The 25,773-nt window shown below is 39.8% G+C and overlaps 1 protein-coding gene across 1 annotated transcript; it reads right to left on the bottom strand.

Annotated features, from left to right (window-relative positions):
• Positions 1 to 1,543: 1,543 nt before the first annotated feature.
• Positions 1,544 to 24,340, bottom strand: KIF3A (kinesin family member 3A). Its single transcript, XM_032211462.1, has 17 exons — positions 24,190 to 24,340; positions 22,519 to 22,801; positions 20,210 to 20,354; positions 18,458 to 18,542; positions 17,469 to 17,574; positions 16,887 to 17,026; positions 16,349 to 16,546; positions 14,461 to 14,635; positions 12,863 to 12,964; positions 8,208 to 8,364; positions 7,139 to 7,319; positions 5,502 to 5,612; positions 4,070 to 4,195; positions 3,659 to 3,712; positions 3,189 to 3,257; positions 2,914 to 3,038; positions 1,544 to 2,199 (listed from the first exon to the last, which is right to left on the bottom strand). The coding sequence occupies exons 1-17, from the start codon at positions 24,193 to 24,195 to the stop codon at positions 2,151 to 2,153; spliced, it is 2,112 nt and encodes a 703-aa protein (XP_032067353.1). The 5' UTR covers positions 24,196 to 24,340; the 3' UTR covers positions 1,544 to 2,150.
• Between the last annotated feature and the right edge of the window lie 1,433 nt (positions 24,341 to 25,773).

Genomic DNA, 25,773 nt, shown 5'->3' with positions numbered 1-25,773 from the left:
AAAAAAAACCAGGATGAATAAAAGCTTTAGCTCAACTTGACTAATTAAATATGAGTCCCCTGAATTCTGATTTTATGACAAGGCTTTGAAAGCCTTTGAAAGTGGTGATCTATAACACAGAACGTCTGTTTTTGAATTGTTAAGGCAAGATGAGTCATTTTCAGAGTTTTCTGATGCCTTGAAGCCACTTTCAGCTAACTCCATCCTGTATCCTGTGACTGCTTAAGTGTGCTATGAGGAAAGCAAAGTAACGTAGCTAAGTGCAGCTTCATCAGCAGCCTGGCCCTAGTACGGCCTGTGGGCTGGAGGCCTCATGCACTGTCCATGCCCACTCCATTTTAGCAAAGGGTGAGGCTGTGCTAACAAACACTGGATATGCTAGGAACTGGTATTCAACATCATCTAGCAGGTCACCACTTCCCCACATCAATGGAAACACCACTAAGTATTCTTTCTCCTTGCCACAGTAAACACCACGGCTAACTCTGCCAAATCTAGAATGTTGCTTTTGAAAAGAACTAGGATATTTTGGTTTTAAATCTAATAAACTACCAATTTATATTCCCCAAATAAACATTCTTTTGTAATGTTCAAAAGTGAATAGCTTTTATTTTGGAAGGTTGTAAGTTTTCCCTCATTCTTTTTCCTGTACCCACACCTTTGCTTCATATGCAGCATCAATTGTTCCTTTGTTGACACTGAGATAAATTCATAAAGTCATCTATAGCAATCAGGTGCAAACTACAAGATTCAATAACAACTACTGGAAACCCTGTTACCAAAGTATAATCTAAGTTCTTTTTCTTTAGAGCATTTACTAGCACAGCTTTTAAAATGCAAATCACAATATGTCACATTAGAATTAAGACTTTTCAAATATATACAGTTAACAGGTATCTCCAGGATTCTCCATGTGACACATAAATGTAACCGTGGATAGCAGCCGCTATCTTCATGTCTTCATAAATAAAACATTGGATTTGAAATTAGTTGGAATCAACCAAATACGTTTAATGATGAAAAAGTATGATACTTCAGTTCCTTAAAACACTGGTTGAATTGTGATGACATTAACATGAAAATCACTGAAGTGTGAACCAAATTTCCAAGATTTCTACTACATTTTAAGGCTTTTGTACTTAATTTGGGAATTCTGTGGGTGTCACTTAATAGCATCATCGGAATAGGACTCCTATGGACTTTATATTATTGAGGTCTGTTCTAGGAAGAGCAGACTCATTAAATATATGAGTTGTATGCCAGTGTCTCAGTCCTCAGTAAGTACAGCATCCCTTGGTTTAACTGTTCTCATTCTGAGATCTGCACTGTTTCTCTATAGAAATGTTTGTGCAACACCAAAGTTATTTCCTAAAACATTTCTAAGTTCTCTTGCTCTCTTCAAATGTTAGTGTTATAAATGAAAAAGCAGGTTCCTTTAGAGTCACATTATCTTTAAAATTATCTCTGTGAACTTCTTGTAAATCAAACACCTATGTTGGAAGTAGACTGTGTTGTTTGGAAATGGAAGTGGAACAGTACAGTGGAAATCCCAAGGATTCCTTTATCTCTAGCATCCACCCCAGAAAAATCCAACACCATTTTTTATAACAGTCCATCTTTGCATATTACATATATGGAAATTCTCCTACAGATATAGTAGAAGATGCCTAAAAGGCATGAAGAATTCCCAGATTTTATAACGATTGTTAACTAGTTGCTTGTAAAAAAAACCAGAAATCTGCAGCTGTGCAAACAGGGAGAGTAATGTCTATAGCAAATGGCAACAGACAAAGAAAAAGTATGTCAGGCTACAGAAATCTGTTTGTTTACTTATAATATGGCTAATATGTTTAAAATTTAAACAGACACATATACCATCTTTTCCACTGAATACACACCAATCTAAAATACAAAGATATTCCCAACAGCTGCTTTTTCACAAAGCTACTGGAATTCATAACAATGGTAAGAACCCCATATTGTTGAATCTGAATTAATATATTAGCATAACAGAAGACGTAAGAGTAACCCAACGGGGAAAAAACCACTGTTTTCTTATTGTCTTGGGTAACAACTGCAGGCTGATAATATTGGTCCAGATGTTAAGCCACACAAGCATTTTCTTTACTAAAATCTCCAATTGTTTTGGCCTATTGAAGCAAAGAATCAATCCCGGCTCCTGATTTTGCAGAACGTTTTCTATTTGGAGAGAAGATGGTGCACATTAGTCAAATCAAGAAATATCCAATGCATTCATATATACAAAAGAAACAGCTGAGGACAAAAAGCAATATGATCGTGACAAAGCATTAAAAATGAACCTACATTCACAAGAGAGTCAACGATACTGATATTACATATTATATAAAAGGAAAGTCATGACCAATGGCATGAGTGGACTTGGGGGGAGAGGGAATGAGGCAGTAGAATGGGAGATACAAATCACTTTAATTGGAGGCTGTAATAGGGAATAAATGAGTTGTTTCAAGAGATGCAGGAGGGAGTCTCTGACCTAACTCCAGGCAAGACATCCATCACATACTCCTGACTGATCATTCATGGGATCCTCTGGAAGTTTTACTTTTACTGTTGAGTTGTGCAAAGAGTAGTAGGTTTGATTATGAAGCAACGTTCTGTCCCACCCCTGTACTTATAGCAGTATAGATTAGTAAGTGAAAAATATTCCATTAAACTGAAAAGTGATTCAGAATTATTAGGAAAGGTTCTGTTGGCTCTACTGTGCACACAAAACAGGACCATCCCCATACACGTATCAGGGACACCCACGGAGTTCTTAATAGACCAATTGGAGAGGGTGGGGGGAGTTCCTCCTGTTTTCATTCAGCTTTAAATATCTCAACTCCTTTTAAATTTGAAGCTGGGCACAAAACAGTATTTCACAGTGGTTCTAACCTTCTGCCAGTTTTGGGCCTTGATCTTCCTTTTGATGTTCTTGGTCTTTCTAGTTTCATCAAAGACTGTCTCAAGCTCTCTTCAGTGTAAGCTAGATATACATGGGAAAGGTCCACCTCAAAGGGCTGAGTGGAGGAAAAAGTGAACATGATGAGTAAACATTAATGGATCATGCCAAAGTACTCTTATCAAAATCAAAACATTCATATATAAAAGATAGCTACAAAGCTGGAAACTGGACTTCCAACAACACACATTTGCAAAGGCTCACTTACATCTTTTTCTTTCTTATCTGCCACAGGAGTCTGTTTTCGCATGTTATTTCCAGTATATGCCACACATTTCTTAAAAGATAAAAAAAAAAAGAATTAGACCTTTCAAAAGTAATTGCATTCTATTGTTCGCTTTTGTCATAGTAAGAACTGGTCTCACCAAGACAAGGCAAGGCAAGCGCATTTTTGTCCTTGCTTCATCCCATATGTATTAGTAAATTAAAGATGAAATGTACAGTAGCTTCAAAAAATTTCCAAATAAAAATCTAAATGGTAATTGCATAAGAAAAAGGCATTCTTTTAAAAGAAAATACAAAGAATATTTAAAATATATAATGAAAGTCTGTTAGTATCATCCCTAGAAGTTATGCCAGCAACAGACTAAGAGGAGGCTTGGTAAATTAATACAAGGAACATAAGAATCAGATTCTGAAGAATGTATTGTTTCTTTTATCAAAAGTGAGCTCACATACCAGCTGCCATTCTCCAATGTCTTCATTCCAGTGAACATAATTCTCAATCATTTCCTGGAGAGGAATCACGAAAAACAGAAAAGAGAGGTCACTTTACTATTAAAGTCAATTCAGAAGCAAATAGGTATTGGCCCAGCAAGTTATTCCCCACAAGTTCTTCTAACTGTACTGGAAGTTTGGGAACAGACTTCCGGTTTGCACGTAGGGTCATTTTTCACCCTTTTCACATGCAACCTGGGTCCATCGCATGCCAAAAGCCGTGTGTGTGTGTGTCATGCGCGCATGTGTACAGGGGTGGGGGGTGGGCATGCCCATGCATGATCTCCCTGCGCTCCCCCCACTTTTGGCACCTGACGGGAAAAAGGCTAGCCATCACTGTTTAATCTCTCAAAATCATCAGAAATGTTTCACCTGGTAATCCTGAGGTATAAAGTTGTCAATTATAAGCATTTGAAGACGGAGCTCTCTGCTGAGCTGTCGAATGTTCTCCAGTAAACCTTCAATTTCTCTTTGATGCTCTTGCTGCAGATCTGCCATCTACAAATATGGTATAAACCAAACCAAACCATCAAGAATAATTAGAATATTTTTTAAAATATTTTAAAATTATATTAAAAAGTTATATTCTTAAATCATATTTTTAAATAATCAGCATTATTCTGTTTCCATCTTCTTTGTTGTTCTTAAATTTGATATTTCTTTAAAAAAAACTATTTAAAGATAACCCATCAGGAATTATTCTTTCTTATTCCTTGAACAATGGTCAATAAAACCAGACAAATATTCACGTATTTGGGGAAATACGTGAATGACTTTAAATTATCTTTATAGTGAAAATTAAGTTAAAATAAGTTGTCTAGATGTATCAGCAATAATGGGAAATGGTCAATGACATAGAGATAGACAATGACATAGTGTATCCCCCAAGATTTCCCCCCCAAACATTCATTCTCAACCTTAGGCTTCTAAAAATGCATAGAAGTAAACAGGGTCAGATGGGAATTCAAAGAATAGTGTTCAGATCTATGTATCTTATAAGAAAATGTTTAGCAAATAAGTAATAAATAAGTATTCAGGAACTGTTTCTTTTTTATGTGCTAAGGCCATAATGACTTCATGCTACTATAAACTGCTGGAGGAAGAGATGGATTTTTTTTCCTTTCACTGTCTGCCTCCATTAAATTAAATGAGCTGCTGAACTTAAACTGCTCATTTATGGTCACGCTACCAATTCTTTCAAAAGTGTAAATAAATCAAGCATATGTTCTTCCTGTATGTGCAGCAGGTATGCTTGTTTCAGTAAGTTCAGTAACCTTACTCTTGAAGAGGGATGCTGCCCTCTCCTTCTGCTGCCATCTACATAAAGGTAAAGGTTCCCCTCGCACAGATGTGCTAGTCATTCCTGACTCTAGGGGGCAGTGCTCATCTCCATTTCAAAACTGAAGAGCCAGCGTTGTCCAAAGATGTCTCCGTGGTCATGCGTGTGGCATGGAACGCTGTTACCTTCCCACCAAAGGTGGTTCCTATTTTTCTACTTGCATTTTTTACATGCTTCCTATACTGCTAGGTTGGCAGAAGCTGGGACAAGTAACAGGAGCTCACTCCGTTACACGGCACTAGGGATTTGAACCGCCGAACTCCCAACCTTTCTGATCGACAAGTTGAGCGTCTTAGCCACTGAGCCACTATGTCTCTCATCTACATACCAACTAGCATTTTCCTTTTTAGGTTCTTCTTACTCAGCCACTGAGCCATGTTCAATTTCCTCCTACAAAAATCATTTCTGTATGCCTAGAAGCAGCACCTTTATCCTGAAATCAGACCTTTCATTTATAATACTGACCTCTGACTTGGCTGCCATGAGCATCGTCCACACTTTTTTCAGCTTCTTAGTCTTCCCCTGAGCTTCCTCTTGCAGGCTGGTATATTTTTCTTCAATGTCCAAACGCTCTTGCTATTTTTCAAATAAAAAAAATAGATTGGCCTCCATTATCTATCTGATGGGCAAGTGCAAGAATATTGTTTTACATAAGCCCTTGGAGGAGGATTCGTAAAATAAGAATACGATAATAGTTTGTCCCCCATTTGTGCATCTATTTCAGACACTCACCAAAGCTCACCCAAGGGTTTTTGCATCTTATTTGGTGTAAATTAGCAAGGTCTGACAAATTAGGAAATGAGGTATTTTCCAGCTTCCACTTATGCTGAAGTAGAAAAAGACTATCTGATCTTTTATATGTTATGGCTTTTTATCAATTACATCTGAAAGATTTAAAGCTTCCATATGATGCTTTCCAATGAGTATCAAGATATCTCTCCAAAGTTTTAAACATCCAGTTTTTTGAAGGAAGATGCTTGTGATAAAAATGGACATATCTGTGAGAGAGAAAAGTCCACTTTCCTTCCTTCTAACTGCCATTTTAGTTTTTCATTGGTTTTGTTCAGTGGTGGGTTCCTACTAGTTCAGTAGTGGTTTGGCGGCCTGGGTTCGCTGGAACCCGCAGTGACCTAGGCCTGCCACACTCCCGAACCAGTTCTCTGGGCAGCGTCATAGGCGCCGCCATCTTGTTCTTCAGTTCTGCACATGCGTAGAACAATTTTAATTGTACTGCTAATGCGCGTGTACACGAGCAAACCGGCAGTAGTGTCTGCCAAAACCCATCCCTGGTTTTGTTTTCCTGAAGCTGAAACTCAACTTGAAGCCTTGACTGGTTGGTTAGTTCAAGTGCATTAATTCCTAGGACTACGGGACAACAACTTAAAAGCAGACAAAATGAACTTTTGCCATAATCAATATATGTCTATTTTCCTACTTTCCTCTGAATTTATTTAGATACTAAGGACAAGCTTTCTTCCTTTTGCTATGTTTTTGGACAAAATCTCCTGTCCAAAAAGGTATTCCCCATTTATCAAACTTCACCGCTTCCTTGAGTTCTGAATTTGGAAGCATTATTTGCCATGTCTGGGCTGCAAAATTCTGGGTGACCACTACAGTAAGTATTTTTCTTTCTCTTTGTGCTTGCCCAAGTGTATGCAACTTAGACATGGCATCCTTGATCATTGCACACTTATATTTTTACTAGATGCTTCCTCCTCTGCTTCCTTCAGTAATTAAACCATGTATTTCTTTTTATTTTCTTCAGTTACATTTCATTGTCTAGAAAAGCTTCAATATTGGATTCCTTTCAAGGGTGTCTTAAAGAGATTCTGCTTCTTTTAAAATGTATGATGGTAAATATGCTAGCTGTTTACCCAACTCTATTCTTAAGAGTAAAAGGGTTTCATTGGACTATTATTCTCTTCTTTTCAGTACTACAGGACATATCTCTAAACTTTTGGATACTATCATGCTCTATCAAAGATTACTCCTTGATTATTCCTTAGCTTTAGCTGAACATATAAATGCATAGATGAAGAACAGTATCATGGAGGCTGTTTAGAATAAAAGAAAACAATAGTTCAGCAAGAGAATAAGTGGACCTCTTTCTCCTCCAGCTCTTTTCGGAGTTGCTCTGCTCTTTTCCTTCGTTCCTCCAACTCCATGTTAGATTCTTCCAGAAGCTTCTCTTGCTCCTCAGCTTTAGCCAACAAATCCACACCTCCCACAATCACTTTTTTTTCCAAAGCTGACAACTTCTCTAATAGTGATTGATGTTCTTGCCTAGAGAAACAGGGGGGAAAAAAACACCCTTTGCATTCCTACAACCAGGATTCCACAGCTAAAAACCCCAAATGTAGCCGTCGACATTGCATATGACAGACGTCCTAAACAATTCCTTACATTCTCTTACTAATCTTAAGTAAATTAAGACTATGGTAGAGGTATTTTGAATGATTGTAAGATTTTAATGTTCTCTCAACATCAGTCAGACTGAACGTGGCCTACTTCCAAGCAGTTCATCTGATGTATCAGGAACTCTAGCGCAGCTATATTTACAACAAAGGAAAGTTGATTTTTTTCTCTTGCTCTCAAAATGTTCTAATTAATGCTCTTGTGTCACAGAAATTGTTGTAACTAATGCTAAGTTATTTCTCTAATATCTCTATAAGGATTTCACTTAACTTCAATAAATAGTGATAAAAGCAATAATAATAGCACTAGCACTTAAGACTTCTATACTGCTTCATAGTGCTTTACAGCCCTCTTTAAGCAGTTTATAGAATCAGCATATGGCCTCCAACAATCTGGGTCCTCATTTTACCGACCTCGGAAGGATGGAAGGCTGAGTCAACCTTGAGTCTGGGGAGATTCGATCTGCCAAACTGCAGACAGATGGTGATCAGCTGAAGTAGCCTGCAGTATTGCACTCTAAACACTGCGCCACCGTGGCTCTAATGCCAACTTTTCTTATGAATTGTTATAAAAACTTCAATTAGAGAAGGCATATGAAGTGATTTGAACACTTTTATTCAACCACTTTTTATCCTCCTTCCGAGATACGTTGTGCTGATCAGAGTTGCATTCAAACAAATCAGCAGGGATCAGCCTGGAGAACCCTCTGTTAGATGAATGTTCTATGAATGTCTTCTCAATTTTCAGAATGCTTACTGTGCTTTAAGCAAATCTTTCTCCCTTTTCTCAAGTTCTGCCCGAGCTTTGTTCCTTTCTTCCTCTTCCATATCGAGTTTTGTTTCAAGTGCTTTCCTTTCTTCATCAATTTTTGCCTGCATCTCCAACATCTTGTCAGGAGAAACTTTCTTTTTTCCTTCCACGGGATTTAAAAGCAAGGTTGATTAAGAAGACACATTTTCTCATTATATTGTTATATAATAATTTTTTTCAATGGACAACAAGCTTGTAATCGACACTGCAACATAGAGAGTTCTAAATAACCATTCTGTGATCATGGCATAGACTTGCATCAAATACATTGTGATTCGTTCCTATTGGGGATGTTTGATTTATAATGATCAACCGGGTAAGATGTTCCAATATTATCCCACCAAAAACATTTTCATGAATTTAGAACGACATAGATTTTGATTTTTTTTAAAATACACACATTCTAGTGGATATTAACTTTTAAAATTAAAAATGAGAAGCACAGTGTTGGAATAATATATTGCTGGAAGAAAAAAAGGAGCAAAATTATTAAGCTAAAGCAGAATTTGCCATTTGGTCAGAGGGTAGAAACAGAAGCAAGGTAGAAAAGAATCTTTTTTTGTTTGCCCCATTTTACTCTTTGACCCTTTCTCTCCACAACATGAAATATTGAGAAGGACAATCTTGGTAAGATAGAAAAAAAAAACAATATAATTGAGCTATTGCTATAGAAGGACAATCTCTGGCTTGTCTCCCATATCTTTATTTGGACAATGTTACCCAAATTTTGTCTACATGGTGAAACCCCCTTCCCTGACTTCCGTTTTAGCTGCATTGGATCCATTAACAAAACAGAATAAATAGAATTGCATGCCCATTGTATCCACCGAGACTTTAGAACACAAAAAGCTAGGTGAGTTTTAAATTTTTTATTTCAATTCCATTAGATGCAGTGCAAATCAAACACACCAACCTGCTTGATCTTGCATTTAAGAGGAAGAGGCAAACAAATCGCAGAGAGGCAGCACACGCACAAAGAGGAAGGAGGTGGAGAGGGGGAAAAAAAGAAACATATTATTGCTTGATTTCTTTTTAAAAAAAATAAAAATAATAATTAAGGCATTCCAAAATTTGCACATATGTATAGAAAAGGCAAACACCACAATGCAAGATTAAAGGTCAACCTTATTGTTCCATTTTAAAACTGAAGTGCAGTAAGGATCTGATTACTCTTCAGTTTTCTTATTACAATATTACTCGTCTGAACAGTGTTGTGGTAATTCTGCTGTTCAAGCTCTAACCTTATCTCAGAGAATGTGCCCAGAGAAACATCCCAAAAAATAATATGCTACTTAAACTAAGTAAGGCTGGAGTATTTGAAGTAGCCAATTGTCAGGCAGGCCCAGTCAAGCTTGCTTGGTGTTTGATCACAGTTTCCAATCAACCGTCTGCGTTATTCATAGATTCTAATATGGTTGTAACATTGATTTGAATAAAAACAGATTTCTTTCCAAAAACTCAGATGTTTCCTTAGAGATAAAGGGGCACATTTTAATGGGGATTAACAAAAAGGAGGAGGAAAACAAGAGAAATAAGAGGAGGAAATGCCGTGAACCATGCAGCATGCAAAAGAAGGGAAAGCCATTTTGTGGAGAAAGAAAATTATGATTTCAAAAAGCAGCTGCCATCACTATCCCATCCATCATATCAAGCTGGGGAGTATTCAGCCGACTGTGATGTGTTTCCCCAATGAAAACATTCCATTGTGATTGAAAGCCAGCAGCAGGGGTGTAAGGGTGGGAGAAGACTGTTTGTTTCAAACTATTAATGGACATATAAAATAAAGATCTATTGAATTTGTTCCATCGCGTCTGCTGCCAGGAACTAGTCGATCACTATCTGCAAAACTCTGCTGCCACAAGAGATTTCCCATTTACTCTGATAAGCAGGAAACAGCTGACATGCAAATATGCATGATTAAGATATGGGTGTCTTTTACGCCAGTTAGGGGATCTGGGGGTGTGGTAAAAGAGTTAAAATGGTGCCTGCAATGATGCAATGGAAGCTGCCATTTTGACTTCTTTTTTTTAAAAAAAAACCACACCCTATGGACACCCCCTGCTCCAGAAACTAATGGGAAGTTCCCACATAAGCAAAGTGTTAGGCATCTAAAGTCATTTACTAGTGACATTCAGTGTCACTTGTAACAAAGATTATCTAATCCAGCTCCCATTCCAAAGCATATACCTACAGTAAAAAAAATCTGCCAAAAGCTAGCTGTGCTTAGTATGATTATACCATATCAGACAGTGTCAACAAAGCCTTTTTAAAAATCGTTTCTGTTACCCAACACCCTGGCTGCTATGAGCAATACCAATATTTCTTTTTTTCCTTTCTTGAACTATTGAGCTAAGACGAATCCTGGTGTTTGTAGGTAAGTTTGAAACAGCAAAAGAAAAAGCATGCTTTACTTTATGTGGAGCAAATCCACATTTCACTCTGAACAAAAACTGATGTATCAGGGGCAGAGGAGCAAAATGCAGCATCAAAACAATGAGCGCACAGATTATGGAGAGGCCAAAGCTTCACTGGATGACTTAAGAGCTCCCACTCACTAGTGAAGGTTTTATCCAGAGGTTTTTCTATGACAGAGCATGGAGAGTCTGAACTACTGCTGCTGCTACTGCCTGGAAAATACAGAAGTGGGCCCCAAGGAAATCCCAGGAAAGAAGAAGAAACAAGAAATACATGCTGAACATTCGATCTAAAGGGTAAAAGATCAACCCAAAAGTCCTCAAGAGAGACTGACTCTCACCTCAGGTAAGAGCCCTGCTGTGCAACTGTACAGCTCAGAATTTTAATGTACCCTCATTGGCTGACAAATGCTCCTGAGGTCATTGTTGAGGATGAGCAGAGAAATCAACAACACAACTTATCATCCCTTGGTCTATAAAGAAGTGCAATTCTCACTTCTTCAGGTGATGTTTCAATAACACTATTAAACATTATTATTAAAGGTTTGAAGTTTAATTTTAACCGTGACCTGACAAAAGCGCGCAGACAAAACCGCGTCGCTGAAACCGCGACATCAACAACACGCCGACAACAGCGCGTCGACAGAAGGGCGATTTACAACAGCGTGTCGACAGAAGGGCAATTTAAGTTAAGGTAAGGGTTAGGTTTAGGGTTAGGGTTAGGGTTAGGGTTAGTTTTAGAGCGCGCTTCTGTCACCGTGCTTCTGTCGCCGCACTGTTGTCGGTGCGATTCAGCGCTCATTTGTCGGAGCGCTTTAGAACTCACAGTTTTGTCACCGTGGTTTAGTCGGGCGCGCTTTTGTCGGTCGCCCATTTGTCGGTGAACCAATTTTAACTAGCAACGCATGAATTAAAAACCTCAGAGGAGGCAGAGATCCATATAGAGGGAAAGGAGCACCAGTCCTTCAAGAGTTTTTGCTTCAACCAAATTAGAACTCCTTTCAGATAAGCACAAAATGTTTGCTTAGAGAAAAGGTTGGTAAAAATTGCATTTGAACTTGTTGTTCTGACCCAGGATTTCAAGGAATTCGATTAATCTACGAAGCAACGTAGATGGGGCCAGGCAGAAATCCCCCAGATAAAAATCAATCAGAATCAATTCACAGCAGTCTACAGACTTTAAATATTGGTTGAGAAAACCATCATTAAAATATGGCAGAGGGAGCTCTAAAGTACACAAAATGTGTGTCTGGGGACCGATGGACTTGTGACGTGCCCATCCCTGATTTAAATTACCTTTCCCAGCCTGGTGCTCTTCAGATATATTGAGCGTGTCACTCCCATAGTCCCCTGGCAAATACATTTAATCTATGAAAATTAAAGCTCAACACATCTGGAGGGCTCCAAGTTGGGGAAGATTTCTTTAAATCAATAATGCATTGGCAGGTTTCGGGTCATGTGTTATCCAATTATACATGGATAAGCACTCCAAAAAGAAGACATTTTACAACCAAATAACAATAGATTTTTTCTCTCCAGAGAACTGAAAATCAAATATGCCTCCTTTGTTTCCATAGCACATTACTCAGCTTAAATGCAGATTCTGAAATTCTATTTCAAGTTACTATCCTGGACTGGATACATGCAACAGACTAAGTTAAGTCTTATGTGCAATTAAACTGCAGTATTATTCACAGCTATATTATTATAACTACGTTTTTAAAAAATTAAGTTAAATTGAATGAAAATCAACCGGAAGCTTAAAGTCCTGTAGATTCTTTTGAAGTTAACAGAAAGATATCCTTTATTTTTCAGAGGTAAAGCTTAACAGTGCCATCATTATTTCCCCCCACAATCACCAAACAGGAGACAAAAATATTGTCTTTGGGAATGAATACATTCAACCAAATGTCTTTATGCAAACACCCCCAATTATAAAACTTATTGATTTAAATGAAGTAGAAGCCAAAGTTCAGAAGACAGCACAGAACTTTTGTACTTTCTAAGAAACATCAATACTAGCTTGAATTTATTTGAGCGTCATTATACCCGACAATTATTTCATCCTAAAAAAAACCCTTTTAATATTTATGATATAAATGCAATTTTAGAGGAGGACAAGTTTACTGCAGTGGGCACTCAGGCACAAACATGAAAATGATATCAAGTGATCTGAAAGCACCTTACCTCTTCGTTTCTTTCGTTTTTCTCCATCTTCACCAATTTCCCCATCCTCATCCTCATCCTCCTCTTCAGAGCCACTGGTCTCAGAGCCAGAGATTTCTTCCCCTACATTAGTTCGTCATTTTTAATACAGGAAACAAATTATTTTAAATTAATTTTTATCTACAGAATCCTGGTGTGTTAATTTAAATCCCAATCTAATTTTACCCTTTAGCTTTACAAGTTTTGTTAGAAAATAGGATTACAAAGAAACTGATCAAAAATAATTAGCAGATTATCAAGAAATCCTTGGCAAGTGATATCGCTACCAAAGGCTCTGTTCTTATCAAATGTAACTGACTGTGCCTTCTGCTTTGTATTCGTTGCAAACAAATCTACATTTAGTGAATAAGAATAGGTGATACCTGCAACACATTCTTAGCTGCTATCTAATTGGTAGATGTAATATTTCATTGAAAGAAGTTAAAACCATGAATGGAGGTTGGAGGGAGGACGTGGACTAAAAAAGACATTAAGCTGCTAAACTTAACAGGTAGGTTTAGGACGCTCAGCAACTCCTAGCCTAAGCTATAGTACCGGGATGGTAAACCTATGGCATGCGTGCCACAGGTGGCACACAGAGCCATTTGTCAGAGCACACGAGGCGTTGCCGTCAGCTGGCCAGTGCACATGCGCATGCTGGCCAGCTGAGTTCAGCCTTTTTTAAAGCCATTTTTCACCCTCCCCAGGCTCCAGAGGCTTTATAGGAGTCTGGAGAAGGTGAAAAGAGCCCCCCTGCCCCCCCCAGAGGCCCTCTGGAGGCTTCAAGAGCTTTCCTGAAGCCTCCGGAGCGCAAAAAAACAGCCCTATGGGCAAACCGGAAGTTCAGGAACGGACTTCCAGTTTGCTCGTAGGGTCAGTTTAAGCCCTCCGGACCCTTCAGGGACCTTCAGGAGGCTTCCTTGAAGGCTCCAGAGGACTAAAAATGTTTTACTCAGAGTCATTTTTAGTCCTCCGGAGCCTTCAGGGAAGCCTCCTGAATGTCCCGGAAGCCTCCGGAGGACTAAAAACAGCCCTCCAAGCAAACCGGAAGTCACTTCCAGTTTGCTTGTAGGGTTGTTCTTAGTCCTCCAGTGACTTCAGAGATGCCTTCTGAAGATCCCTGAAGCCTTCGGAGGGCCTCTGGGGGGACGAGGGAGGCTGTTTTTGCCTCCCCAGGCTCCTATAAAGCTTCTGGAGCCTGGGGAGAGTGAAAAAAAAATGCAAAAAATGATGGGAGTGCCTGTCATGCATGCAAGCGCACTTGGGGTGTGTGTGTGTGTCATACATTGCATTATGGGTGCGGCACGCCCACGCACAACCCCCCTGCGCTCCCCCAATTGATGGCACATGAACCAAAAAAGATTCACCATCGCTGCTATAGTACAAGATGCTCAAAGACAAAAAATAAAGGGAAAACAAATCTGTGTATTATCCTAATTTCTTGAAGCAAACATAGGATAATCCGATATACATATTAAAATTTACATTCATTGTTCACCATTTTATTGGAGAACATGGAATGTATTTAAAATGGGATATTACAATCCATATGTATTAATAGGAGACAATGAACAAATTACCTTCTTCCAACTTTTTCTTAAGTTCTTCTATTTCTTTTTGAAATTGACGAAGTAAGGCATCCTTTGGATCTTCATTAATTCTAGCCTTATTCTTGATATTTTTAGCACGATTAGCATATCGCAGAGTGCTGATGGTCTCATCATAATTGTAGTCTGCTGGGCCAATGTTTGCACACTAGAAAGAAAGAAAAAAATTATAAACAAGCATAAAAGCCCACAATTAAGCACGTAACAGTCCAATTCTCAATTTACAGAAAGTGCAACATTATGGTCAAATGTAAGCTAAAGCTAGAATTCTAACATACTGATAGTTGGATTTTAAATGCAAGAACGATTTGTATGCTTTTCAAAACTAAGGAAACATTTGCAGCCCAATCCAGAAATGCTCCAAGGCAAAAATTGCACACCTCTCCAGCTATGCTTGGACACTGTCATTCTCCACAGTAGGCAGGTGATCAAGACCATCAAAACCAGAAATACTTATCATCTTCCACTCTACCAGCATGGGAAGCTTGGTATGGGGGGGGGGGGGAACCAACTGTTCATAATTTATCCTTACTGAACTGCAACAAAATGGGCAATGTAATAGAGAACCAATTGACACAATTCCAATTGGCAAGCATAATCTCTGGGAGTGTATGTTATGTCAAGAGGGAGAATTCAACAAGCTTGAGGAAAATCCAACATTTGCAAAATTATGAAAAAGTTTTAAGGGGAAAAAAACCCTCAAAGGAAGAATGCACAAAATAGCTCACAGAGAACTTTCCATGCTTCGTGGAAGCAAACACTGCCTGCTTGTGATAACTTGACATTTAAAAAGGAACTAGAATGGAGCATCTTGGATATAAAAAATAACTTCCCAAAGGACACTTCTACCCACCTAGCTACACCAAGCAACCCTTGATTTCTCTTAGGCAACTGATCCATTCTATGTAGCCATCCCCCATTTTTCAATGGCAAATAGAGAAGTTAAAATTTAAAAAAATGTTACTATACTGTGGAAACCTACAGACTAACAAAGCCTATTTGTAGAGATGTATCTCCTATAAGGGAATGGTAAAAGATGTGGGAGGGGCATTACAATTAAGATAGTTCGAGTGTGAGTTTTTATATATTTCTTGCCACAAAACATTTGGAAATGCTATCACTGATTTTCAGGCATTGGAGACGACTTCAAAAGTTGAAAAATGAGGATTCGAGGTTGCATATGGGATTTAACATTCTTTGCCAATAGAAAATATGTGGTGAGAAGAATCATTAAAAAGAACTAGGAGCTGAAGCTATTAATGTATTTTGCTTGCAGAATTTACAATATAACACAACTGTAGATTGTACTGGGTACAATGCACAATAAAATCAAAATTATAAATTAATTATCACTATAACCCATGTTTCCAATTTTGATAATAGAATAATAATAGCTAATTGGCATTTGATATGGCACTAATGCTTAATCCCCAAGGCCTTCCAAAACCATATGTACACTTGCTTCCAATAAGCTGTGAGGATGAAGGGGAGCATCCTTGGTTTCAAGGAAGACGCTGTTCCAAAAGAAGGAAGATATTACAGAGAATATTTGCTGTCAGGCCCCTTCCTTCTGCACCTCTTGGGAGGTCACTTTCATTACCAGCCACACATTGCAAAATCCCTTCTGGCCAGTCTTCACCTGCTCTGCGAGTGCAAGACTCTTGACTGTGAGTGTGTTCTTGCTGAGGGTAGAACAATACCATCAAGAGTCAAAAAGTTGTAGTGCTGCAATCTCTGAATTAACAGTAACTCCACCTTATTTGGATTGAGTTTGAACCTGATTTCCCCATCCACAATCTAGTAGCCTCTGGACTATCATTTACTTGCCCCACACGAATCTCTAATGTTTCCTTCTTATTACCATCATAGTTTTGGAGTTGCCGCCAAGAGAATCCTGGAGTAGCCGGGTCAGTTTAGAATTACGGTAAGGCACATGAGTGCTCTTTCCATCCACCAGCGCCGAGATGACATTCCCAAGGGTGGAGAGAGAAAGGTTGATTTTTGTTGCTTCTTTCAGTCGTTGCCCAGTAGCTCCAGTTTTTGCCTGCCTTTCTGAACCCTTTAGGAAGAAATAAAGAGGCAGAGAGTTAGGGGACAAAGGGCTCTTCCAGAAATACTTTCTTTAAATCAGAACATTGAATAAAGCAGCTGAAAAAGACCGACTGCTTGCTCTGATACCGCATGCAAGAGGGGAGGCACAAAAAGCCCACACAAATAGAGAAAGGGTCCTTAAAGAGGTACGGCAGCATCGGTTTGGAAATGAAGGATTTCATTTAAGAAATCTTCCACTCCAACTAGCAATTTCTAGCAGCTTCTTTAAAAACACAGAGGAAGTCCTGACAATAGCTGCAATACCTGTGACAGACATGCTACAAACCTATGAAAAGAAAAACACTTACCGCAAGATCTACTAGATGTAGCTTGCCCATACGCACATGTATGTTCCCATCCACACCCTTTTCACTGCACTCAATTGTGATTGTGAAGATAGCATGGGAGCGGGAACTGTGCTCATTCATATTAGTGGCACCAACAGAACCTATTGACACAGAGAAGGGAATCTAAAAGCTTGAATTAATAACATCATCTTTCTGACTTTTTGACACTGCTCTAGCAGCCCTGTTCCAACACTGGACGGAAGGGAAAATGCAAGAATGAATGAACAGGTATCAAAACTCTATCTACTCAAGCTGTCTTCAGCTTGCCTGCATGCTTTTTAATATTTGTATTAATTATAAAAATGAAAAACTTAGGCAAGCTTCAGGAACCAAATCAAATTCAAATTTGATCACTTTTTTATATCAAAGGCTGCATATTTAGAAAGACATATACTGAGCCCGCTGCACTGGAAAAGACAAAGGAGTCACCATATATATTATAGATGGTTCTTCTTACACTTTTATAATGAATAGCCACATTTAACGAAACTGAGGACATTCCACAAAGAATATGGAGCACTCAACCAGGGCTATGCAACTTACGGTTTTTATGGCCAAGAGTCATAATTCTATCCATGTCATCTGCATTGTTTACAACGTAGGCTGAAAGATCTTTGATATAGACTCCTACATCGGGTCGTTCTTTAACCTATAAGACATTTTAATTAATACTTTCTATGCACGTTATGTATTTTTTTAAAAAGCTATTCCTGATGTTCTTTATATTCAGCGGAACAGACCATACAAGTATTTATGTTCTTAGAATACTAAAGAGAGCAGTCTGGCGTAGTGAATAAGGTGCTGGCCTAGAAACTAGGAGACTGCGAGTTCTAGGCATCCTTTAGCTGGCTGAGTGACTTTGAGCCAGTTACTGTCCCTCAACCCAGTCTACTCCAGTCTACCTCGCGGGATTGTTGTTGTGGAGAAAAAAAGGCAGGAATATTAGTATATTCAGTCTGCTTGTGTGTGCATGTGTAATAACTGGCACCTACTGTACAAACACATAACACTCTAAACTTAAAACTATTGTTGATAAGAAAGATTAAAAAAATCTGGATAGTGGGCTTTGAACTTTGTAATATCTTTGTAGTACCTGGAGACAGCAGAAGAGAAGAGAAAGATCTGGAAATATTCATAAAACATAAACATCTAAAATAGAAGTAGAACGACTGTGGCGAAAGAAACAAAGATCATACCAATAGAACTAGGTGCCTTGGGTGCAATGCCAAAACACCCGGAGCACCATCAATATTGACAAAATAACCATCAGTTAATTGCAAAAGGCAGCTTTTCTTGGAACAGCTTTCATCTTGTGATGATACCTTTAATATTATCAAACAACAACATTTGCCCATCCCAAGGGCTTGGGAAGGATTTGATAGCTGGATAAAAATGGCAAATCCAATCTAAACATCTGACTGTGTGAAAAGCCTTAATAAATCAGAGATGAGCACTGTAATGTCATTTGAGTAAACGGAAGAGAGGTGATCATGTAGCTAGTTTTCACAATGTTAAGAGTTTTAAGTTTTTACCTCCAGCCTCTGTGTCTGGTCCTTTCCCAAGAGGTCACGAACTTCCTCGTTGTAGATTTCCAAGTAAGAAACTCGAACCAAAAACCTGAAGTTTAAAAATATAATTATAGCAAAAATATGGCCAGAATTAATTTTAATGTATGAAGGAGGGAGAGAGGGAAAGTGGAAGATACACTGGAATGATTAAAAAAAAAATAAGGGAACTTTTGAAAAGAGGCTTATAGCCTCTATCTTATTAGGCGGGGGGATATTCCATTTGGGGTATTTAAAATTAAGAAATGTATTTGAGACAGAAATACAACACAAATGTCATGCTCTGTATGATTTTCCAATAAAGCTATGAAGTAAACAATGGAATGCCATCCATTCTTTTGTGAGCTGATTTCTATGGTAAGGGATCCCCTTTCTTTCTTCTCTGAAGTGACTCCATCTTGTTAGCTGTAGATAAATGATGATCTACGATAAAAATCTCTGGAATCTCTGCAGGAAATGCCCAAGAATGGTTATTCTTAAATGTTTAATGACATTTTAAGAATAACCAAAATGTCTTCCCTTTATTCTAAATTATACTAAAAAGAAGAAAGCTTTGGGTAGTCAAAAGTTAAGAGGTATGTGTAAGAACCAGATGACTTTAAGTTAGTGTTCAGAACAATTTTGGAATACAATATTTCTTTCAGTTAAGGCTTGAGTTGATAGCTCACAAGTTTTTTAAATTAAATAAATACCTAATTAAATTTATAAATTTGTTTATTAAATTTATATACCACCCATCTCAGTCTGGGTGGCAAGCAAGTTTCTGAGAAGCTTATTAAAAGACAAAGACTCTGCAAGCAAGAATTTACATATGTATTGCTGAGTGCTGAATACTATAGAAGTATTTTTTTTCATGAAACACCTATTCAGTTTAGCTAATTCATTGCTACTGGCAAATCAACAGGAGCATTAGATAATTGGAAGGCATATTTCAAAAGTTGTCTATCTTTGGATATTAAAAGAAAACTAAAAGGAATTGTGTTTAAATACCATATTCTTCGGAGTATAAGATGCACCAAGATTTTGAAGAGGCAAATCTAAAAAAAAGTTTTTGCCGTCCCTGGCTCCCAGGAGCACTTTGCAGGCATCCCAAACCATCTGCATGCCCCATTTTTTGTGAAAAAAGGGGTATGCAGAGAGTTTGGGAAGCCTCCAAAGTGCTTCTGGGGGCCAGGGAGAGCAAAAATGCAATGCTGGGGCTTCTTAAAAAGTAAGGCTTTTATCAATCTCAAATCCAATTTTCTCTACCCCTCCCATGGGAGGGCAGGACTAAATATCTCTTTCCATGCTTTATTTTCCACCCCCCTTCCCTCGGACTGGTGGTAACGGTGAGCCACTTGGCCCAAGGAGTGGCAATCGGCTCGCTTCTTCTCTTCAGCAAGGAGGGAAAGATATGTGGGGGGCTGCTGAATGGCTGCTGCTGTGCTTGACTGGTCTGGCCCATTGGATGAGGAGGGATGGGGATCCCTTCCATTTGGATTAATGGTTCTTTGCCATGGCTGAGGCTGTCTCATCCCACACACACCCAAATCCGCCAGGATCTGTCATGTAGCAAAGAGATATGGTAGCTGGGCTCAATAGCAAAAAAGCTAATTTTTCACAGTCAGAAACCAAATCCTGGGACTAGATGGAATTTCAGTCTGGTCCAGGAAAGCCCTTCTGAAGTGGAATTAATACTGGCAGGATAAGAATGTGAAGAAATAAAATGTATTCTTTTACCTCGTATCTCCTTCAGCTTTTGCAATGTGTCCAAATACATGAGCAAAGGAATTGGGAATGATTCCCCTGAGTTCTGGTACAGCCCGGACACCCTCCATAGTAAAAGTCTTTCCTGTTCCAGTCTGTCCATAAGCAAAAATGGTACCTGTAACATAAATCCTTTCTTTACCACTCTTAGTGCCAGGAGGGCACAGGCCACGGGTATTCATGCACATGCCGAGAAGTACGGACTTCTATGAAATGTCGAAGCATGAAGCAACAAAACATAGATCTTTTCCTGGCCCATGTCACTTTCTCACCTGTTCATTCACGACACAGTTTCATCACATTTCTGAATCAAACTGTGATTTCTTTTTTGTTTAAAAATATACCTTCCCCAAATTACAGCAGTCCTCAACCTACAACAATTCGCTTAGTGACCATTCGAAGTTACAACAGCACTGAAAAGAGTGGCCTATGACCATTTTTCACACTTACAACCATTGCAGCATCCTGAGGATTACATGAAAATTTAGATGCTTTTCAACTGACTGATATGAGCATCTTGGAGACCTTCTGACAAGTAACGTCAATGGAGAAGCCAGGTTCACTTAACAACTGTATTACTAACTTAACAACTTCAGTGATTCGCTTAACAACTATGGCAAGGAAGGCCGTAAAATGGGACAAAATTCAATTAACAAGTGTCTCACTTAGCAATGGAAGTTTTGGGATCAGTTGTGATTGTAAGTTGAGAATTACTCATGTACATTTTTCCTAAGCCTAAAATACAATATTTTACGTGCAGTATATTTATTAAACATTAGAAAATGTTTTCACAAAACAAAGGATAAGTGCATATTAATCCACAATGTGAAAATCAGGTTCAGTGTCCTTTGAGTTGTGCCAAATAAAACCGGGCATCTTTGAATACCCCAACTCTCAAAAACCAAAGAACTGACTTATCACTTATGTCCCACTAGAAAAACATCTTTGCAGTTGCATATACAAAGAGTATACTGGTAGTCCTCACTTACCAACAGTAATTGGGATCAGGAACACCATTGCTAAGTGATGTGATTATGCAGTGTGATGTCATGTGACTCCATTAACTTATGGTGGCAGTTTCAACAATCTCAATTGTCATTCTTAGATGAATCTCAAGTGGTTGCAGCATCCTGGCTAACATTTCTGACCTCCTGCTGGCTTCCCCATTGACTTTGCTTGTGAAAAGCCAGGAAGTAAGACCTCAAATGGTGATTACACGATGCTGCAATGGCCACAACTACGAGAATCTGTTGTAAATTCTTCATTCAATGCTGTTGCAACTTTGAATGGTTACTGAACAAGGTGGACTACCTGTAATGTCCTTGTAACTGTTATGGACAAACAAGTATATATACACTTGTACAGTTAGTACTCAACTTATGACCACAATTGAGCCCAAAATTTATGTTGTTAAGTGAGACGTGTTAAGTGAGTTTTCTCCCATTTTACAATATTTCTTGCCACAGTTAAGTGAATCACTGCAGTTGATAAGTTAGTACCATGGCTGTTAAGTGAATCTTGCTTCCCCATTGATTTTGCTCATCAAAAGGTTATAAATGGTGAGCACATGACCTTGGGACACTGCAGCCATCATAAATATGAGGCAGTTGCCAAACATCTGAATGTTGATCACATGATCATGGGGCTGCTACAAGGTCGTAAGTGTGAAAAAATGGTCATAAGTCATTTTTAGTGTTGTTATAATTTTGAACGGTCACTAAATGAACTGTCATAAATCGAGGACTACCTGTATACAGTTTAGCTTTGACAGACCCAATTCTGATGCCTTTTGAAAACATAGTGAGCGTTGAATTCGCTGAACCTGGTTTAATAAGTCTAACTGGACTGTTATCTTGCATTATATACAGTATATACGTGGTGTGTGTGTGTGTGTGTGTGTGTGTGTGTGTGTGTGTGTAGAAAGGTAGACAGTCATATGATTATTTTTCTGAGCAAAAAGGTTTCCACAGAAACAAAGTACAATCCTTCTCTATCTTAATGTACTTTGAAGGACTCTATTGATGATTGTTTATCTGTAGCTCAAAGCAGAGATGTTAAAAGAAGCAAATCCATTTTGTAAATAGGGGGTTCTATAATGAAACAGAACAGCAGAAGTTGCGACTGTACATACCTATTCACGCATGCATTCACACATGCACAAACACACCACATAGACACAAATGCAGAGTAGTTCTAATATTTAGGAAATTGCAAAAGAAAGTGTTTACAACCGGCTCTCCCTCCTCCCCTTCTTCATCCTGTTAGCCTGAAGAAGCACTTACCATTGTAACCTTCCAGCACAGAGTCAATAATCGGCCTTGCAGTCAGGTTATAGACGTCGAGTTGCTTGCTCTCTGGCCCAAATACAGTATCAAAAGTAAATGTCTTGGGAGGTTCATTGGAAGAATCTGTTTTATGCACAGTAATAGTGCCTCTCATTTCATCAACATTGACAGCCATTTTATAGCACATGGTCTTCTCCCGCTCATTGAGCGGCCGGCAACGAACCACAACTTTGACATTATCCAAATTATCAGGTTTGTCCGGCTTTTCAGATCTGTTGATCTACATGGAGAAAGAAATGCCCCGTAATTATTCAGCAAAGAGGAAGAAACAAAACCAAGATACCAAAACATGATTACAGTTGTAACACAGGGGGAAAAAATAAAACACTTCCTGAAGTAATTTGGTAATAACTATTTTTGGAAAATATGAGATACTCTATTTTTGGATTATATTTAAGTGGCCACTAAAAAAATAGTAAGGAGCACCAAAATGTTTTATGAAATATTTTTGCATTTGATCTGGCAAGATTTTCTTTCAGATAGGCCCAATAAAGGTATTTTACAGGTGTATTAAACAGGGGTCCCCAACCACCCGGCTGTAGCCCACTACCAGGCAATAGTTTATTCGCAACTGGGCACAGGCCGGTGCATGTGTGCAGCTTAATTGATGCAAGCGACAGACTGGCGCACACACAAAGTTTGATGCGAGCAGTGGGCTGGCATGCAAACACATGTGCATGCAGCACAACTTGCAACTGAGCTGCATGTGCATGTGTAAACTGGGCCACCACTCATGCAGCCCGGTTACTTCTCCCCCCCTCCCCCCAGCCAGGCTTCCAAGCCATGAAGGTTGGTCCCACTGCTTTGGATATTTTAGAAGAAATGTATTTTTTTCCTTTTAAAATATAGTTTTCATCTAATACACAAATTTAAATAATCTGCAGAATGCGTTTCCCTTGAACTTTTATTATCTTCTGGCTAGATACTGATAAGGCGATTGCAGTTTCCCGGGGTCATGCCATCATCTTTTGGGCCTTATTGACAAGCAAAGTCAACGGGGAAGCCAAATTCACTTAACAATCATGTTACTAACAATGGCAGTGATTCATTTAACAACCCTGGCGAGAAAGGTCGCAAAATGGGACAAAACTCACAGGAACAACTGTCTCGCTGAGCAACGGAAATTCTGGGCTCAATTGTGGTCGTAGGTCGAGGAGAACTACCTGTAACTGTTAACCAGCCCTAGGTTTAATGTGTGAGGTCAACAAGGGGCGGGGTCGTCCATCCCATCTGGGTGAAGTGGGGAAGGTTACCTTAACCAGAGGCCTGGCGTCTCATGGGCGCTTGGCTGTGATTGCTTGCCCGACCTCCTATGCTTTATGTCGGACTCACAATCCCTTGCGGTCGGTCCGTGGCGTTTTAGGGGGAGAGGTCTCCAGATCCACCCCAGGAGGACCGGCCTTCCGAGACCTCTTCACGCTCTCTAAAGCCCCCTTGCCCTGCCCACTGCAGACTCCTGCACCCAGCAGCCACCGCCGCCGCCACCACCCTCCCGCCGCCTGCCTTCCAAGCCTCGCTTGGCTTTCCTGGCAGCGCCGTCCCTAGCAACGGGCCGCGGCGCGCCGCGGCGGAAAGGAGCAGAGGGGAAGGCTGGGGTGAGCGGCTCACCGGCATGCTGCTGCTCCCTCCGCCGCCGCCGCCGCCGGTGAACTCAACTGGGCTGGAAGGCGTCGCTCCGAGGGAGGCAGAAAGCCGGAGGGGGCGTTCACGGCTACTATGTTACCCGTCGGCTCCGCTACAATTGTGAACAATAACGGAAGCCAACGCGCCTGCGCCATCCGGAATGACAGAGCCAAGCAAGCCCCTCCGCTGCTCGGCGTCCTGCAGAGGAACCTCAGCCAATAGGAAAAAGGCTCCAGCCGGTGCTCCTCTACATGGTAGCCAATGAAAGGACGAGGATTGATGGGGAGGCAGAGGGAGAAGGCAGAAGGACGTGAGTCGCCCGCGGAGGAAAGAAGAGCCGGGGGAAAAGAGGGCTCGGAGGCGAAGGACAAGGCGGGAACCGCTGGCTCTTCGCTGCCATCTGGGGATGAGGGGGCTGGAGGCTAAAAGCAAATATGAAGAACGGTTGCAGGAACTGGGCATGGCTAGTCTAGTGAAGAGGACCAGGAATGACATGTTCCAATATTTAAGGAGCTGCCACAGAGAGGAGGGGAGTCGCCCCGTTTTCCAAAGCACCTGAAGGCCAGACAAGGAATTATGGATGGAAACCGATCAAGGAGAGATACAACCTGGAAATAAGGAGAAATTTTCTGATAGTGAAAGCACTCAACCAATGGAATGGCTTGGCTTCAGAAGTTGTGGAAGCTTCATCACTGGAGCCTTTCAAGAAAAGACTGGACTGCCATCTATCAGAAATAGTGTAGGGTCTCCTGCTTGGGATGGGGTTGGACTAGATGACCTAAAAGGTCCCTTCCAACTCTTGTTATTCTGATCGCCCAGGTTTTGCAGCATCCATCTGATCGTGCTCGGTTTTGTGAGGCTGGACCATTGGTTGTTTCTCCTGTAAGATGGGAAGAAAGCTGCTTCTCTCTCCAGGGTGATCTATGTAGATGAATTTGTGGGATGCAGTCTGTTGGCTAGGTTTGGCTAAATCAGATGAATGTCTTGGAATTAACTGGATGGGAAGAGTGGACATTATTTGTAACATCTGCCAACCTGTCCTCTGTGTGTGTGTGTGCGTGTGAGAATCTCCATTCCTTTACTTCTTTCCTCTTTATGAGCCGTCAGCCTGATTGGGAAAACATGGTTAAACAACTGTCACGGAATCAACGTGGGACACTCTGTAAAAAAAGCTATTGACAATTCTTCAGATCAAGAAGTCTATGGAGATTCTCAGTCATCTAGGTCATGGTTGTCCCAAAGGTGCTTTTTCAAGAGGCAACTGGGATTTCAACAAGATTGGTGGCTTCTTTTCTAAAGTTGTATAATGCAATCATCCTGCCTGGTGTGTGTCTCTTTGTTGGAGGGGGTCTAGATATTATTCATTTTCATTCCTCGATTTTTATTCCATTTCTGTATTTTCCCCCCTGCAAACACAATTAAGGTGCTCTGTTTTCATTAGAGATACTTGGTGCTGTCTGTATGGAATCAATCTGCTGTGGTCTCCCAGTGGGATCTTTTATCTTACTCCTTTCTATCCTATTGAGCACAATGGCCATAGAAACCAAGTGTAAAAGACAGAAAATAAGG

This window comes from Thamnophis elegans, chromosome 2 (assembly GCF_009769535.1).
Source record: "Thamnophis elegans isolate rThaEle1 chromosome 2, rThaEle1.pri, whole genome shotgun sequence".
Lineage (NCBI taxonomy): Eukaryota > Metazoa > Chordata > Lepidosauria > Squamata > Colubridae > Thamnophis > Thamnophis elegans.
The sequence above is the reverse complement of the archived record's forward strand: the minus strand, read 5'-3'. Positions and strand labels throughout refer to the sequence as shown.

Excerpts from the sequence above, each read along its gene's own strand:
- KIF3A (XM_032211462.1), bottom strand. Across the intron at positions 16,547-16,886 it reads TACATCTAGTAGATCTTGCG|GGTTCAGAAAGGCAGGCAAA; the intron begins GTAAGTGTTTTT and ends TTCTTCCTAAAG. Across the intron at positions 12,965-14,460 it reads TAAGAAAAAGTTGGAAGAAG|GGGAAGAAATCTCTGGCTCT; the intron begins GTAATTTGTTCA and ends GAACTAATGTAG.